We start from the raw sequence: 14,763 nt of genomic DNA, 5'->3' as shown, positions 1-14,763 counted from the left end.
CAGTGGGTCCTCTCCTCCCTGTAAAACGAGGATACCAAGAAGAGTTGTGAGCGTTTCTTTCAGCGAATGCTGGGGGTCAGGCCCTGTGCTAACCCTCGCACGCATAGCTCACGCATCCCCATATCCGTCCGATGGAGCAGGTACAGTCACTCCTGGGAGAGGAAGCCACAGGAGGGTGGAGCATCTGCCCAAGGTCACAGGTTGTAAGAGGCCAAGCCGGTATTTGAACCTGGAGTCTGACTACCCCATGCTTTGGATGCGTGAGATCGGGGTCTGCATCCGGCATGTCATCAGCCCTCAGAAAGTGCTGATGTTGTGACCGTGAGGGTTCGAGCGCCGAGGTCTGAGGCTGGATTCAAAGCTAGGGAAGGAGAGACAGGGCCCACGGGGAGCTTCCGGGGGCAGCTGAGCCCTGCTTCATCGGGGCCCCCAATAGAAGCCCCCATTTCCCATCTCTCTGAGATACCTGGGGTGCCTCCTCCCCTGGCCTCCTGGATTGGCAGGCCTGAGTGAGAGGGCTGGGCGGGGAGCCAGGAGGTGGGGACTCGGTTTAGGCAGCTAATCAGGTCACAGGGTGAAATTAAAAGGGAGGAGGAAAGCACTGACCCATCAGAACGCAGGCTCCTTCCTGGCGACTTGGTGCCCAGGACAGGAGCCAGGGAGATAGGAAGAGCAGAGCCCGGGAGCCCGGGGCACGGGATGGCCCCACAGAGATCTGTGAGGCTGTCCCTCAAGAAGCCCACCTATGCCGTGTGTGTGGTGGGAGTTGAGACGTCTGTGGACGTTCACAGGTGAGAACTGAGAGGTACCCGTCTGGGTGTAGAGTGCTGGGCTGCATCGGAGGACCCCGAGGCCATGGGGTGGGTGCCCGTTGGACACATCGAGTATGCTAGAGGGTGCTGGTAGGCGGTCGTTCGGAGTGTGGAGCAGGTGGCCTGGATGGAGAGCCTGGGTATCAGGGAGGAGCTAGGGTATCAGGCCCATCTTGGGGCTCTGTCTCTCCTGGGCACCTGGGGTTGGGTCTCTGGCCTCAGGGTTCTAGCTCTGAGCCCCGGGCTCTGTGTTCTGACATCAGAGAGGCGCTGGTGTGCGGCACCAGAATGAACTGGTATTCAAGATGGGGAGCAGGACCGGGCCGCCCTGAGTTTCTCTCTCTTTCTTGCCAAAAGCCCTTCTGTCTGAGGTGGAGGTGTGGGGTGTGTGGCGGCTTGATCCTTGGAGGCCGGCCAGGGTGATTGGGATCAGGGGGGAGTGTCAGAGGGATGATTCAAGGAGTTAATAAAGGACAAGAAACCTAGAACAAGACCCGGGCTTGTGTTTGCCGCAATGATGACGGTACCGGCGGTGAAGGGGGCACCTGAGGCGTGACATCTGAGGGGCCCCAGGAGAATCAGCTTCTCCTGTTGGCTCAAGTCTCTGACCTGTCCTGGCTGTGCCCAGACGGGGGCCCAGGGACCTGGTCTGGCTTCAGTTTCCTCACCTGGCCATGGAGGGAGCTGGACTTAGGGGTCTTGGGGGGCCTTTCCAGCTCTGATACTGTCTGTGGACTCCATTCTGTCTGGAACTATTTAGGGACTCCACTCCTGCTGGATAAGAGGGAGCTGGAGCCCCTGCAGATAAGGGGCTCAGAGGAGGTGGGGGCTGGGGAGTCTGTCACAAGGTGGGATTTGAGCTCCCACTGCCTCCTGGGTCTCAGTTCCTGTGCTGTCCCAGTCTGGTTGTGAATGCTGGGTCTGCCTTCCCGCTTGGCCTCCGGTGAGCCTCTGTCCCAGAAACCCTCTGAACCCCGCTCAGAGTGGCCTGGGGCCCCAGTGACAGGGCTGAGGAGGGGGAGCCAGGACCCTTGGAGGCCAGACCTTGGCTCTGAGTCCTGTTGGGAGTCCTGGCATGGCGCTGGTTCTCTCGGATCTGGGTGGGTAGCCGAGATCCCCTTTTCTCCTGTCCTTTTAACGTAGCATTTCCCCGGCTTAGCAAATGGGAAAACCGGACGCCCAGTTAAGTATGCATTTTAGGTAAACAACAATAATTATTTTTAGTATATCCTATGGGACCTACTTATGTTTTTAAAAACCGCCGCTTAGCTGAAATTCAAATTTAGTTGGACACTGACTTTATCTGGCCACCCAGCTCTAACACCAAGGGCAAGGAAGGGATCGCTAGCAGACCCCCGCTGTCCGGATTCCAGACCTCTGCTCTCATCCTGGGGGGTGGTTGTTTCCGGAAGGTCATTTCAGAAACTTGGGCCCTACACGGTGCTGCTGACTAAGGCTGGAAGCATTTTCCTGGGAGCCAGGAGACATGGGTTCTCGTCTGAGCTCAGCAGCTGACTTGCTGTCTGGCGTCAGCCAAGTCACCGGCCCTTGCTGGGCCTCATTCCTTATCTGAGCCCCAACATAGTGAGCTGAGTCCTGTCTTGAGTTCAGCGTGGAGGTCAAGGGCCCCGATTCTGGACAGACTTGGCTTCTCATCCTAGCTCCATTTGTGGCTGTGTGACCCTGGGCAAGCCGCTGTCCTTCTCTGGGCCCTGGTGTTCTCATCTGACAATGGAGTGGGAGAGGGGATAAACGAAACCCTGCGTGTTTAGGGCCCCTGGAAGCTGGAGGAGGTGCTCACAGCTCCTCTGGTCCCTGTTCTTCCTGTCAAGTCTCAGAGAGTGGGAGGAACAGAGGACGGATTAGGCTGTGTGTGGGGTGGGAACGGAGGGCGGTTCCCCTTTGGGATCACCAAGCACCCCAGCACCCTCAGATTCGGGCCCTGGCCTAGTGGTGGAGCACAAGGAAGCTGCCTGGGTTGGCCACAGCTCCTGTGCCCTGGTTGACTCTGGGAGTGGGGGGGGCACTACTTTGGGGCCCTGAAGTGAGTACTTTTAATTATTTTATTTTGAATGTGGGGCTCAGACCTATAACTGTGAGATCAAGACCTGGGCCGAGATGAAGAGTTGAGCACTTCACCGAGTGAGCCACCCAGGCGCCCCCTGAGTGAGCATTTTGAGAGACCTCCCCCCACCTAACAGCCCTTAGGGAGCCTTCATCCTGGGTGTTGGTCTTGACCAGGGGAGTAAATACTGAGGGTCTCTAAGCTAGAAAACGGAAGTTTATTTGCAGCAAGTTGGTTTAAAAGGAGACGAAAGGAAGAAACCCCCCCCCTGCCACCCCTGCCGTCTGGTCTAAGATAGGTAGAGAAGTGGGCATGGCATTATCAACCTGGGAAGGCTTGAAGAGGAGCCTGAAGGTCACCCAGGGCCCGGGCTGGTTGGGATGGTGAACTTGGGGTTCCCCCACCCACATTGCCAGGTGTCCCGCAGCCGGTTTCTACTTAGCCTTGCCGATTGAAGGGGAAAGCCCTCCCCCCCGAAAGAGGAGGTTTGCCCATCACCTGAGCTGCTAGGAGGCTAAGCCCCCCAGGAGAGCCAATGGGGGTGGAGATGTGGGGTGATGAATTCCCCCAGGTGTTGTGTGGACCTTGTAGAGAAATATTTGTGTTTGGGGTAATTGTGTGCCACAGCCCAAGGAACCCTTAGAAATCCCCTGACTCAGGATGTGCTATAGAACCCCCCCACTCCGAAGGACTAGCTCCCCACCCTGAATCATCACCCCAACAGACGTGCTCCCTAGCCCCCACCCTGACCCCCCGGATCTGGTCAGATTGCCCTGATTGTCCCTGTCCTCGCTTGGAGGTGGGCCCCAGAGGACGCATGCCAAAAAAGAGGGGAGGGTGGGGAGTGTGGGGAGTCCATCCGTGGTGCGGTCTGGCCCTCCTTGTCCGCCCAGAGGCCAGAATGAGAGGCCCAGGCTGGAGGCTGTAATGAATGTTTACTCTCTGGCCCTGAGAAGCTGGCTGTGGGGGGAGGGGGAAGAGACATCCTCCTGGATCTCTCCAAAGCCTCCCCCAGCCCTGCAAAAGCTTCAGAGCAAAATAGACCCTTCAGATCAGACGGGTAACATTCGAGGTGCCCAGGAAAGAGGGACTCCGGGGGCCTCTCCGAGGAGCTGGAGAGAGGCCCCAGGCTGCTGCTTTTTCCTGGAGTTCTGTGTATTTCAAAAAATGAAAATGCCAAAACAGAGTTATAAAACCGGTGGTATATATATTCTTAATGTTTACATTGAATAAATTGATACTTTTAACGTGCGCAGAAGTACCGTGAGGTGTAATTGTGCGGCTCACGGGGTAATTACCGGACTGCCGCAGACATTAATTCATAATGACGGACAGACTCCGGGAGACGGGCTGGACCAGGGTTTGAAAGCCGGGTGAGGACCGTCTCTCTTCCTGGCTCCATCCCGGGCCGCACCGCATTCCTTCGTTAGAAGTGATGCTGCAGTTTGAACGTGAGGTGCCTGGAGACTCTGGGGCCAGGGTCCTCCCCGCCGCCCTCCGCGGGGTCCGGACATGGAACGTGCGCTGTGTGTTCTTGGGACGGAAAATGTTGGTGATGGGGCAGACCTCTGAGGTCAGTCACTGTTTAATCCTACAGGTGTCCCTGCCTTCCTGGTCCCCCTGGCCACCTGCCATTTAAGACCATGGGCCCCTCCCCGTCGGTCTCTCCGTCCTCCCCTCCCTGCCCCTCCCTCATTTCCGGGTTGGTTTCCCTTCCAGCTTCCATCACTGCTGACCCCTGGCAGTCCCGTCTCCTCCAAGTCCCTGCCCTTTCTCTCTCGGTGGGCCCACCCTCTAGGGACCCCGAGAGAGCACTTGAGACACCAGGAATGGGGAGGTTGCTCCCAGGTGAGGTAGATTCCTCCCGACCCCAAAATGCTCTCCGTGTCACATGTCCTCAGCTTTGCTCTGTCCAGAGACGGTTCTACTCCCTTTTTGGGGGCTGCTAAGTAGCTGTTTAGCTCTGCCAAGGGGTCCTGAGGCTCGAAGATGTTGTGGGTGGTATGTGGGGCTAGATGGAGCTGGCAAATCCCCAACCAGCTGAGGACGTCAGCTACCGGGGGAGCCTGGGACGTGGGCCTCAGCTGTGGGCCCGGACAGGTGCCATCGAGACCGTGTGTGGGCGCCCGGCTCTCGGGGCCAGGGCCGAGGGAGCTGGGACGCACTGGCTCTTGTCAGGGCCCTGCCCTCACAGGAGGCGCAGAGCAGTGTTTGGCCCTCCAAATGCCCCAGAGAAGCCAGTCACCCTGCATTGGAGCCCAAGGCCACTTGAAGCCCTTAAAGTGCTCCAGTCACAATTTACCACCCCGCCTACCCCGACCTGGGTCACAGGCACTGAGCTGGGAGAGGTGGGCTAAGGTAGGGTTGAAAACTCCAGAGTCGGACCCTGCTGTGGGTACAACTGTGTGGTCTAAGCCGGGCTGAGCTGAGGTTGTTGGGCTCGGGTTTCTCACCTGGGATGGAAGGCCGGCCACCATCATCACTGGGTCCCTCACAGTGGGGCTGGGGCCATCGGAGAGTCAGTGCACTGACTGCGGAGTCATGACCTCTGGCGGCGGGTCAGGCATGTACTTGCAGGCTGTGTGACCTTGGGCCCATTGCTTAGCCTCGCCTGCTCCGCCCTTGCAAGACAGGGATGACGTTACTTGTTGTTCCTACCTGTGGCTTTGGCCCCCATTTTACAGATGAGGAATTTCATCTCGCATGAAATGTGTACGCACAGGCATGCTTTTCTTTCTGCAGTTGGGGAGCCCGTGGGTGAGAGGGAAGAAGTGACTCACCCATGATTTCCCATCCATAGCTCTTGGCTTCTCTCGGTGGGGGGAGGTTCTGGTCCCCAGCCCCCATGTGGCTCTGCTGGGGGCGCCTGCAGCTGAGAGCCCTGTCCTCTCCTCTCCAGCCCGCACTCCCAGGAAGGCAGGGGTCCGCTTGAAAGGAGGCCTCCCTGGCCTGGGCCCTCCTTCCAGGTCCTGGGTGTGCCCCTCCCTGAGCAATGACAGGGCATAAGTTACCCATGATTGTTATCACTGGGAAGGAAGGAAAGAGAGAACACAGCCACACCCTGCACCCTTCTAGATTTAGGAGAAAGTGTCTGCCTGTGACGTGGGGTCTGCAAGGGGCCAGCCACAGCCAGCACCCAGGGAGGTCCGAGGAGAAAGCCACACTGGGGTGGGGAAGCTGTGGGACCTTCTGGGGCCTTTGCCCCATGGAGGGCATTTAACAGATCCTACTGAAACTTACCTTGTGTCCAGGTCCCTGCCGGGCTTGGCACTGGGAGGTGATACAGCCCGTACCCACCGGTGAGGGACTCTGGTCTTCGTCTGGGAGCAAAAGGAACTTCAGGATGTGGATGTTAATCACCCACATTTTTGGTCAAGTCGGGTAGGGAAGGGAGGTACAAGGATCCTCTTATCTACCAGCCTTCTCTCCAGGATCTGCCTTCTCCCCATGTCCTTTGTGACCATAATGACAGGGGGTGGCACTGTAGCAAGGACTCACGGCCTTAGCTCAATGAAGTGTCCCAACAACCCCACGAGGTGTGGACAACTATGGTCCCCATTTTGCAGACAAAGACATGGAGACACAAAGAGGTCGAGAGACTTGCCGCAAGTCACACAGGAGCTGAGATTTGAGCTCAGGTCTACCTGATCCCAAATACCATGAGTTCAACCTCCAAACACCTTGAGGTCTGGGAATCTTCTGTGTTGCTCGTCAGTTCAAGGGGAGGCGTGAGATCAAGGTAGAGGCTGAACTTTGGAGTCTGTCCCAAGTGGGGTCAAATCCTGGCTCTGCCACCATGTCCCTATGTGTGATTTCCCTTTGAATTTCAATCCGTCTTCTATAAAATGGGGAGAGGAATGGGGACTTCCCCGCTCCGCAGGCAGAGGTCAAGGGGATGGTGTTAGAATGGAATAGTGGTGTGGTGCAGACCATGGTGTACCTGCCCCGTGTGGACCCATGAGGGCAGGGCCGGGGTGACTCCCCCCTGCCCTCCCCGTGCCCGGTGTGGTGCCTGACACCCAGCAGGTGCCCAGGGACTGTGTGTTGAGGCAGGGCAGCCAGCAGCACTAACTTGGAGCTCCCTGGGCCCCTGGGAGCTGGCTGCCCAGCTCTCTGGGACCATCAGCTATGGTAGGTCTTGGCACCCAGCAGAAGCATCCACGGGGCTGGCTGTACCAGAGAGGACTTGCTGGGTCCTGCTGGCTGGCGCTATGTCATTTCTTCTGGCTTCGGTCCAGAAAACTTCAAGTCCAGGGCATCTGGAAGGTGGCACCTTGAGGGCACCCAGGGAGCCGGTGTCTGGGTAAGTGTGAGGGCAGCTGTAGGCTGGCCCCATTTGCTTGAGAGCTGCCCACTGGCTCGTTCCTCAGCCTTTCCATCCAATTCTGCATTATTCTCCTGCCTTTGCCTCTCCCCAGCATGGTGCCCTGGGCAACCCTCCGGAGCATGCTTGTCCTTTGCCACCATGCCCCCATCCCCACCCACCCAGCTGGAGGCTAGGACAGCACCATTCTGCCCTCCTGCCCAGGCCCTAGGCTGGGAAGAGGGACCCCAAACCCCTCAACCCTATCCTCTGGGGCACTGGTGACGTCCAAGCAGCAGCTATGATGAAGGGCATGGGAGTGACTTCTCCAAGACTGTTGTGTTTCTCCTCTCCTTAGAGACCAGTGGTAAGTTTCTGAGTAGTTGAGGTAAGGTGTGGCCTGCTGAACCCCAGTAGGAGGAAGCTTCTGGGAAGGTGCAGCTGAGCAAAAGGAAAAGCTTTTTAATTACCTGAGCTGTCAAAGCACAAAGGGATGTGTGGTAGTGAGCTGTCTGGCCCAGGAAGAGTTCAAACACAGAGCCCTGCGATGGGCAGGAGGAAGGCCAAGATGATCTCTGAGACCTTTCTCTGACCCAGGGCCTGGGCAGATACTCCACAGACTTATTGTTTTGGGGGAAGCAGGAGCCAGGAGGTCATGGGCGCTGTCCTCTTGGCCCGCACCAGCCTTACTCCTGCAAAGTTCAGGTGCTTGTGTGGGGAAGAGGAGACATGGCTTTCCTGACTTGGTGCCCCACACACTGCCTTGGGTTCCATGCCAACCCCCTCCCCCTCAATCCCAAGGAATCATGTTGAAGAGCTTGTGTTGTAAAGTTTCATTTTCCTTTGTCCTTCCTACGTCTTCCCCAACTAACTCACCCTTCCAGTCCCCCTGGGGGCATGCTCAGGGAACACACGTTCATTTTCATGTCAATCAGTACAGCATATGATGGGAGATAAACCTGCTGCTCCCTCCTCCCTTTGCCAGCTGTGTGACCCTAGGAAAGTTACTTAACCTCTCTGAGATTTCTTCATGGGCTAGATGAGGTCAGCAACACGTACCTGGGAGAGTAGTTGTGAGTGCAGATGACATCATGAGTGTCAAAACCTGAGCAGGTACCTGGCACATGGTAGGTGCTGGGAAAAGCCACCCCAGCGTCCTCCTCCCCACTATTACCCGTGGAACACGCTGTCCTTCTGCCTCATCAGGTGGCTGGGAACTACCTGTTGACTTGAAATTCCCCACCTCGCCGTCGGCACCTCCTTCTGTGAGGTTTTCTAAGAATCGACTCTCTTCTCCTCGCAGCCTCTTTCTGAACCTCGTGCATACCAGCTTTGGGGTTCACGGATGCACACGGGTCAGGCAGTCTGTGGCTCTGGGGGACACAGATGGACTGCGACAGGGCCCCAGGGAAGGTCTGAACCTGTGCTATGGGAACACGGGGAAAGGACACAGGAAGCTGGCCCTTGTGGGCTGGGCTATTTGGGGGGCTCTGGGCTGAGTGATAGTAATGGTGGCAGCGGCACCTAATGCCTTTTAAGCACCTACTGTATGCCAAGCACTTTAAATCATCATCTCCTGGAATTCCCCCCCAACAGCCCTAGGAAGTAACTCTTTGGATTATACCCATTTCCCAGAAGAGGAAAGCAGAGGCTCAGAGCAGGTGAGCGACCGGGTTTGGGCCCACACTCTGCACAGAACCCACACTTCTGTCTGCAAAGAGATGGTATCTGAAGTGGGTCTTCAAGAATACAGATTTCTCCTCGACCATCTCCTTCCTCACCCTGCACCCCTGCAGAGGTGGGAGAAGGGCCCTAGCTCATTGGCATCAGCGTGGACATGATAAAGACACAAGGCTGACGTGTGTGGTAATGACTTACACCCTCTCGTCTGACGGGTGCTTTCAAATCCGTTATTTCATCTGCCTGTGAGTCTGAGTTGGGTCTGGGAGCTGCTCTGTGAGACTCTGCCGCAGGGCAGCCGGCCGGCAGGTGTCAGCTGGAGGCTCCTACCGAGCCGCCCTCAACCTTCTACCCCTGCTGGGTACACCCCGAGCCCTTCATCCACGGCCCCAGCCACAGATCCGGGAGCCTGAGAGATGAGGAAAAGCAGGGTGAACCCCCTCTTCGAGGCCTGGGCATGGTCCAGGGGAGGATGCCAAGCGAATGAGGCTCTGAGATCATGAGGGCCTATTGGGCATAACCTACCAAGTGTGGGCACCAGCGGAAAGCAGCGGACCCCTTCCTCTCCCTCCCAGTCTGCAAAGCTCCTGCTTGGGAGAGCCTCTGCTCTTTTGCACCTTTTCTACCCCCAAGAGGTAGCCCAAGGGAAACCACCTGGGTGGGCGTGATGGAACAGGGAAGACCGTGGGGGCCAGAGGGCAGGTGAGACCAGCGGAGAAGGGAGGCGGCGGCCCTGGGGGTCAGCCTGGCCCATCGTGGCCCTCCTGCACATCATCACCTCTCCCCGAGGCCCGGCCTTGGAGGGACTGTCCTGCCACCTGCCGGGTAGACAGAAGCCGAGAGCGGACTCCCAGCACCCCAGAGGCAGCAGCGGCTGAGTAAGGTGGGGGTGAGAAGCAGGCTGGGCTTGGAAGGGCTGGACAGCCCCAGAGCATCTGTTCCCGCTCTTTCCCCCTCTTCTTTGACCACCGTCGTTGTTATTACTGTTCCTATATTTCTTACCCCGAATAGGGAGTTGCATGCCAGGGCTGTGACTTGGAAATGTCAACTTTTGCCCAAAGCTGGGGATTGGCTCCATGGAACCCCACTCCCCTTGAAAAGGCTGTGTCTGGTGATGGCAGTCCATTGCTGGGGCAGGGCAGGAGTCTCCCAGGAGCTGGGAACCTTTCTGCCACCAGCTGGGGCTCGTGCCTGCTTGCTTTTGGGATGTGTGGGGGAAAGACTCTGGGGCTGGGCAAGTTGGATTCAAGTCCAACACGGCCACCTGCCAGCTGGGCAGTCCTGGGTTTCTGGGTTTCCCTGTCCTCATCCATAACACAAAGGTTTACTGTCCTCCTGGTCCGTGCCAGACACTGAGCTGGACGTTCAGATGACAGTAGGTTTAGAGAGTAAAGTGGAAAAAATGCCTGCATTCTAGAGGGAGAAACAGGGGGGACAGGGAATAAGCAAATATGTCAAAATAAGCAGAATACGTCAGGTAAAATGAAGCTGGCTCATGGGGTAAGAGAGTGCGGTGTTCATGGTGTCTTCCTATCACACTGTCCTAAATTGGGCAGGGAAGACTTTTCTGAGAAGGAAATGAGGGGTGAGGACCCAGCAGATATCTGTGAGCTGAACATCCTGAGCAAGAACTGCAGGTGCAAAGGGCCTGAGGTAGGAGTGAGATGAACGTGCTAGAGGGAGAGCAAGGAGCTGAGTCTGGGAAAAGGGGAAAAGGGAAGCCACATGGTCTGGAAGGCAGTTTGACTCTGTGGAAGGGTTACATGCAGGAGGGACACCAGAGGTTTTTTTTTGTTTGTTTGTTTTTGTTTTTAATAAAGAGGACCCTTTTGCAGATAGGTCCAGAACAGACTGAGGGCAACAGGAGAGGATTGCCCTCAGGAGAGGAGAGGAGAGGAGAGGAGAGGAGAGGAGAGGAGAGGAGAGGAGAGGAGAGGAGAGGAGAGGAGAGGAGAGGAGAGGAGAGGAGAGGACCTTGTTGTAAAACAGGAGAGGAGACCAGCTTGTTGTAAAAATTCATGTGAAAGTGATTGGTGATCTGCTCTGGGGTATTAGCTATTGGCGAGGTGAGAGTGTCTGCCCCGGGCATGACATGAAGGTGGAGTCCTTAGGGTTTGCTGGGCCGCTGGGTGCAAGGGAGGGAGGGGACCTCAGGGTGAACCCAAGGATGGAGAGGCAGGGGAAGGTCTTGGTCAGGTCTGGACAGGGCAGGGGTGGGGAGGTAGGAGTTTGATTTTGGACACTATAAATTTATTTATTTATTTATTTACATTATTGTTTTTAGAGTAGAACTTCTTTTAAGAAAATTATTCCAGTATAGTTAACATACAGTGTTACACTGGTTTCAGGTACACAATATAGTGATTCAACAGTTCTATACATTAACCAGTGCTCATCATGGAAGTATACTCATTAGTGTGTATATATATATATATATATATATATATATATATATACATACACACACACACATCTTTTTTATCCATTTATCTATCAATGGACACTTGGGCTGCTTCCATAATTTGGCTGTTGTTGGTAAGCTGCAGTAAACTTAGGGATGCATATATCTTTTCAAATTAGTGTTTTTGTGTGGCTTGGGTAAACACTCAGTGGGGGAATTATTGGATCATAGGGTAGTTCTACTGTTAATTTTTTTAAAATATTTTTTATTTTTTTGACAGACAGAGATCACAAGTAGGCAGAGTGGCAGGCAGAGAGAGAGGAGGAAGCAGGCTCCCCGCTGAGCAGAGAACCCGATATGGGGCTCAATCCCAGGACCCTGGGACCATGACCCGAGCCGAAGGCAGAGGCTTTAACCCACTGAGCCACCCAGGCGCCCCTACTGTTAATTTTTTGAGGACCCTCTGTACTGTTTTCCAGAGTGGCTGCACCAGTTTGCATTCCCACCAACAGTGCGTGAAGATTCCTTTTTCTCCACATCCTCGCTGACACTTGTTTTTTCTTGGGTTTTGGTTTTTAGCCATTCTGACAGGTGTGAGGTGGTATCTCATTGTGGTTCTGATTTGCATTGCCCTGATGACGAGTGATGTTGAGCACCTTTTCATGTGTCTGTTGGCCATCTGGATGTCTTCTTTGGAGAAATGTCTATTCATGTCTTCTTCCCATTTTTTAAAATTTGTTTTTTGTGAGGTTTGAGTTGTATCCATTCTTTATATATTTTGGATATTAACCCTTTATTGGACATGTCACTTGCAAATATCTTCTCCCATCCCGTAGGTTGCCTTTTAGTTCTGTTGATTGGTTCCTTCGCTGTGCATACGCTTTCTATTTTGATGTAGTCCCCATAATTCACTTTTGCTTCTGTTTCCCTTGCCTCAAGAGACATATCTAGAAAAATGTTGCTACGGTGGATGTCAGAGAGATTACTGCCTACACTCTCAAAATGAATTAAGGACCTAAATGTGAGACCTTTTTTATGGTTTCAGGTCTCACATTTAGGTCCTTAATTCATTTTGAGTTTATTTTTGTATATGGTACAAGTAGTCCGGTTTCATTCTTTTACATGTAGCTATCCCATTTCCCCAAGACCATTTGTTGAAGAGACTGTCTTTTTCACAATGGATATTCCTGCCTCCTTTGTTGAAGATTAATTTACCGTATAATTGTGGGTTTATTCCTGTGTTCTCTATTCTTTTCCATTGGTCTATGTATCTATTTTTGAGCGAGGAGCATACTGTTTCAATTACTATAGGTTGGTAGCATATCCTGATATCTGAAATTGCGATATCTCCAGTTTTGTTCTTTTTTTTTCAAGATTGCTTTGGCTTTTCAGGGTCTGTTGTAGTCCATACAAATTTTAGGATTCTTTGTTATAGTTCTGTGAAAAATGCTGTTGGTATTTGATAGAGTTTGCCTTAAATCTGTAGACTGCTTTGGGTAGTATGGACATTTTAACAATATTTGTTGTTCTAATCCATGAGCATGGAACATCTTTCTGTTTGTGTCATTTTTGATTTCTTTCATGTTTTATAGTTTTCAGCATACAAGTCTTTCACCACCTTGGTTAAGTTTATTCCTCGATATTTTATTATTTATGGTGCAATTGTAAATGGGATTATTTTCTTAAATTTTCTTTCTTTTGGTATATAGAACTGCAACAGATTTCTGTACATTGATTCTGTATCCTGGGATACAATTCATTTCCTGTGATACTGAATTCACATATCAGTTCTAGTAGTTTCTTTAGGGTTTTCTATATATAGTATCATGTCATCTGCAAATAGTGAGAGTTTTATTTCTTCCTTACCGATTTGGATGCCTTTTACTTCTTTTTCTTGTCTAATTGCTGTGGCTGTGACTTCCAGGACTATGTTGAATAAAATCATGAGAGTGGACATCTGTATCTTGTTCCTGATCTTAGGGGAAGAGCTCTCAGTTTTTTACCATTGAATATGATGTGCTGTTTTTATTTAAGGCCTTTATTATGTTGAGGTGTGTTCCCTCTGAACCTACTTTGTTGAGGATTTTTATCATAAAGGGATGTTGTACTTTGTTGAATGCTTTTTCTGCATCTACTGAAATGATTATATGGTTTTATCCTTCCTCTTGCTGATGTGATATATCATGATGATTGATTTGTGAATATTAAACCACCCTTGTATCCCAGGAATAAATGCCACTTGATCACAGTGCATGATTTTTTAAAATAGATTGTTAGATTCAGTTTGCCAATATTTTGTTGAGGATTTTTGTATTTGTGTTTATGAGAGCTATTGGCCTATAGTTCGTTCTCTCTCTTTTTAGTGTCTTTATCTGGTTTTGATATCATGGTCATGCTGGCCTCATAGAATGAATTTGGAAGCTTTCTTCTTCTGTTTTTTGGAATAGTTTGAGAAGAATAGGTATTAACTCTTCTTTAAATATTTGGTAGAAGTCACCTGTGAAGTCATCTGGTCCTGGACTTTTCTTTGTTGGGAGTGTTTTGATTATTGATTCAATTTTATTGCTGGTAATCAGTCTGTTCAAGTTTTCTATTTCTTTCTGATTCAGTTTTGGTAGATATATATTTCTAGGAATTTATCCATTTCTTCTAGGTTGCCCAATTTGTTGGCATGTAATTTTTTATATTATTCACTTACAGTCCTTTGTATTTCTGTTGGGTCTGTTGTTGTTTTTCCTCTTTCATTTCTGATTTTGTTTATTTGCATCCTCTCTCTCTCTTCTCTCTCTCTCTCGGAGTCTGGTTAGAGGTATATAAATTTTGTTGAACTTTTTAAAAGAACCAGCTCCTGGTTTCATTGATCTGTTCTATTTGTTTTTTTTTTGTTTGTTTGTTTGGTTGGTTGTTTGTTTGTTTTTATTTCATTTATTTCTGCTCTGATCTTTATCCATTTCCTTTCTTATACTGGTTTTGAGTTTTGTTTGTTGTTCTTTTTCTAGCTTCTTTAGGTATAAGATTAGGTTGTTTGAGATTTTCTTTCTTCTTGTGCTAGAACTGTATTGGCATAAATTGCCCTCTTAGAATAGCTTTTGCTGGGGCGCCTGGGTGGCTCAGTGGGTTGGGCCGCTGCCTTCGGCTCAGGTCATGATCTCAGGATCCTGGGATCGAGCCCCGCATCGGGGCTTTTTTTTTAAATCTTTAAAAAAAAAAAAAGAATAGCTTTTGCTGCATCCCAAAGATTTTGGACCATTTCATTTTCATTTGTCTCCATGTACTTTTTTAAAAAAATATTTTATTTATTTACTTGACAGAGATCACAAGTAGGCAGAGAGGCAGGCGGAGAGAGAGAGGAGGAAGCAGGCTCCCTGCTGAGCAGAGAGCCCGATGTGGGGCTCGATCCCAGGACCCTGAGATCATGACCTGAGCCAAAGGCAGAGGCTTTAACCTACTGAGCCACCCAGGCACCCCATCTCTCCATGTACTTTTTAATTTCCTCTTTGAT

At 51.9% G+C, this 14,763-nt stretch overlaps 1 protein-coding gene across 3 annotated transcripts in view; it reads left to right on the top strand.

Annotated features, from left to right (window-relative positions):
- Positions 1-609: 609 nt before the first annotated feature.
- Positions 610-14,763, top strand: part of PADI1 (peptidyl arginine deiminase 1) — a 46,846-nt gene continuing 32,692 nt past the window's right edge. For 2 of the 3 annotated variants that reach the window (XR_007126825.1, XM_047727264.1), the window contains exon 1: positions 610-791. Coding sequence is in view for 2 of the 3 variants with exons in the window: in XM_047727264.1 (XP_047583220.1) it covers positions 700-791 (92 nt within the window). In the remaining variant the exon portion in view is untranslated. The remainder of the gene's footprint in view (positions 792-14,763) is intronic. The other variant, XM_047727263.1, reaches the window with a different exon arrangement.

The sequence above is a fragment of the Lutra lutra genome, chromosome 4, assembly GCF_902655055.1.
Source record: "Lutra lutra chromosome 4, mLutLut1.2, whole genome shotgun sequence".
Lineage (NCBI taxonomy): Eukaryota > Metazoa > Chordata > Mammalia > Carnivora > Mustelidae > Lutra > Lutra lutra.
This window is presented reverse-complemented; position numbering and strand designations above follow the sequence as displayed.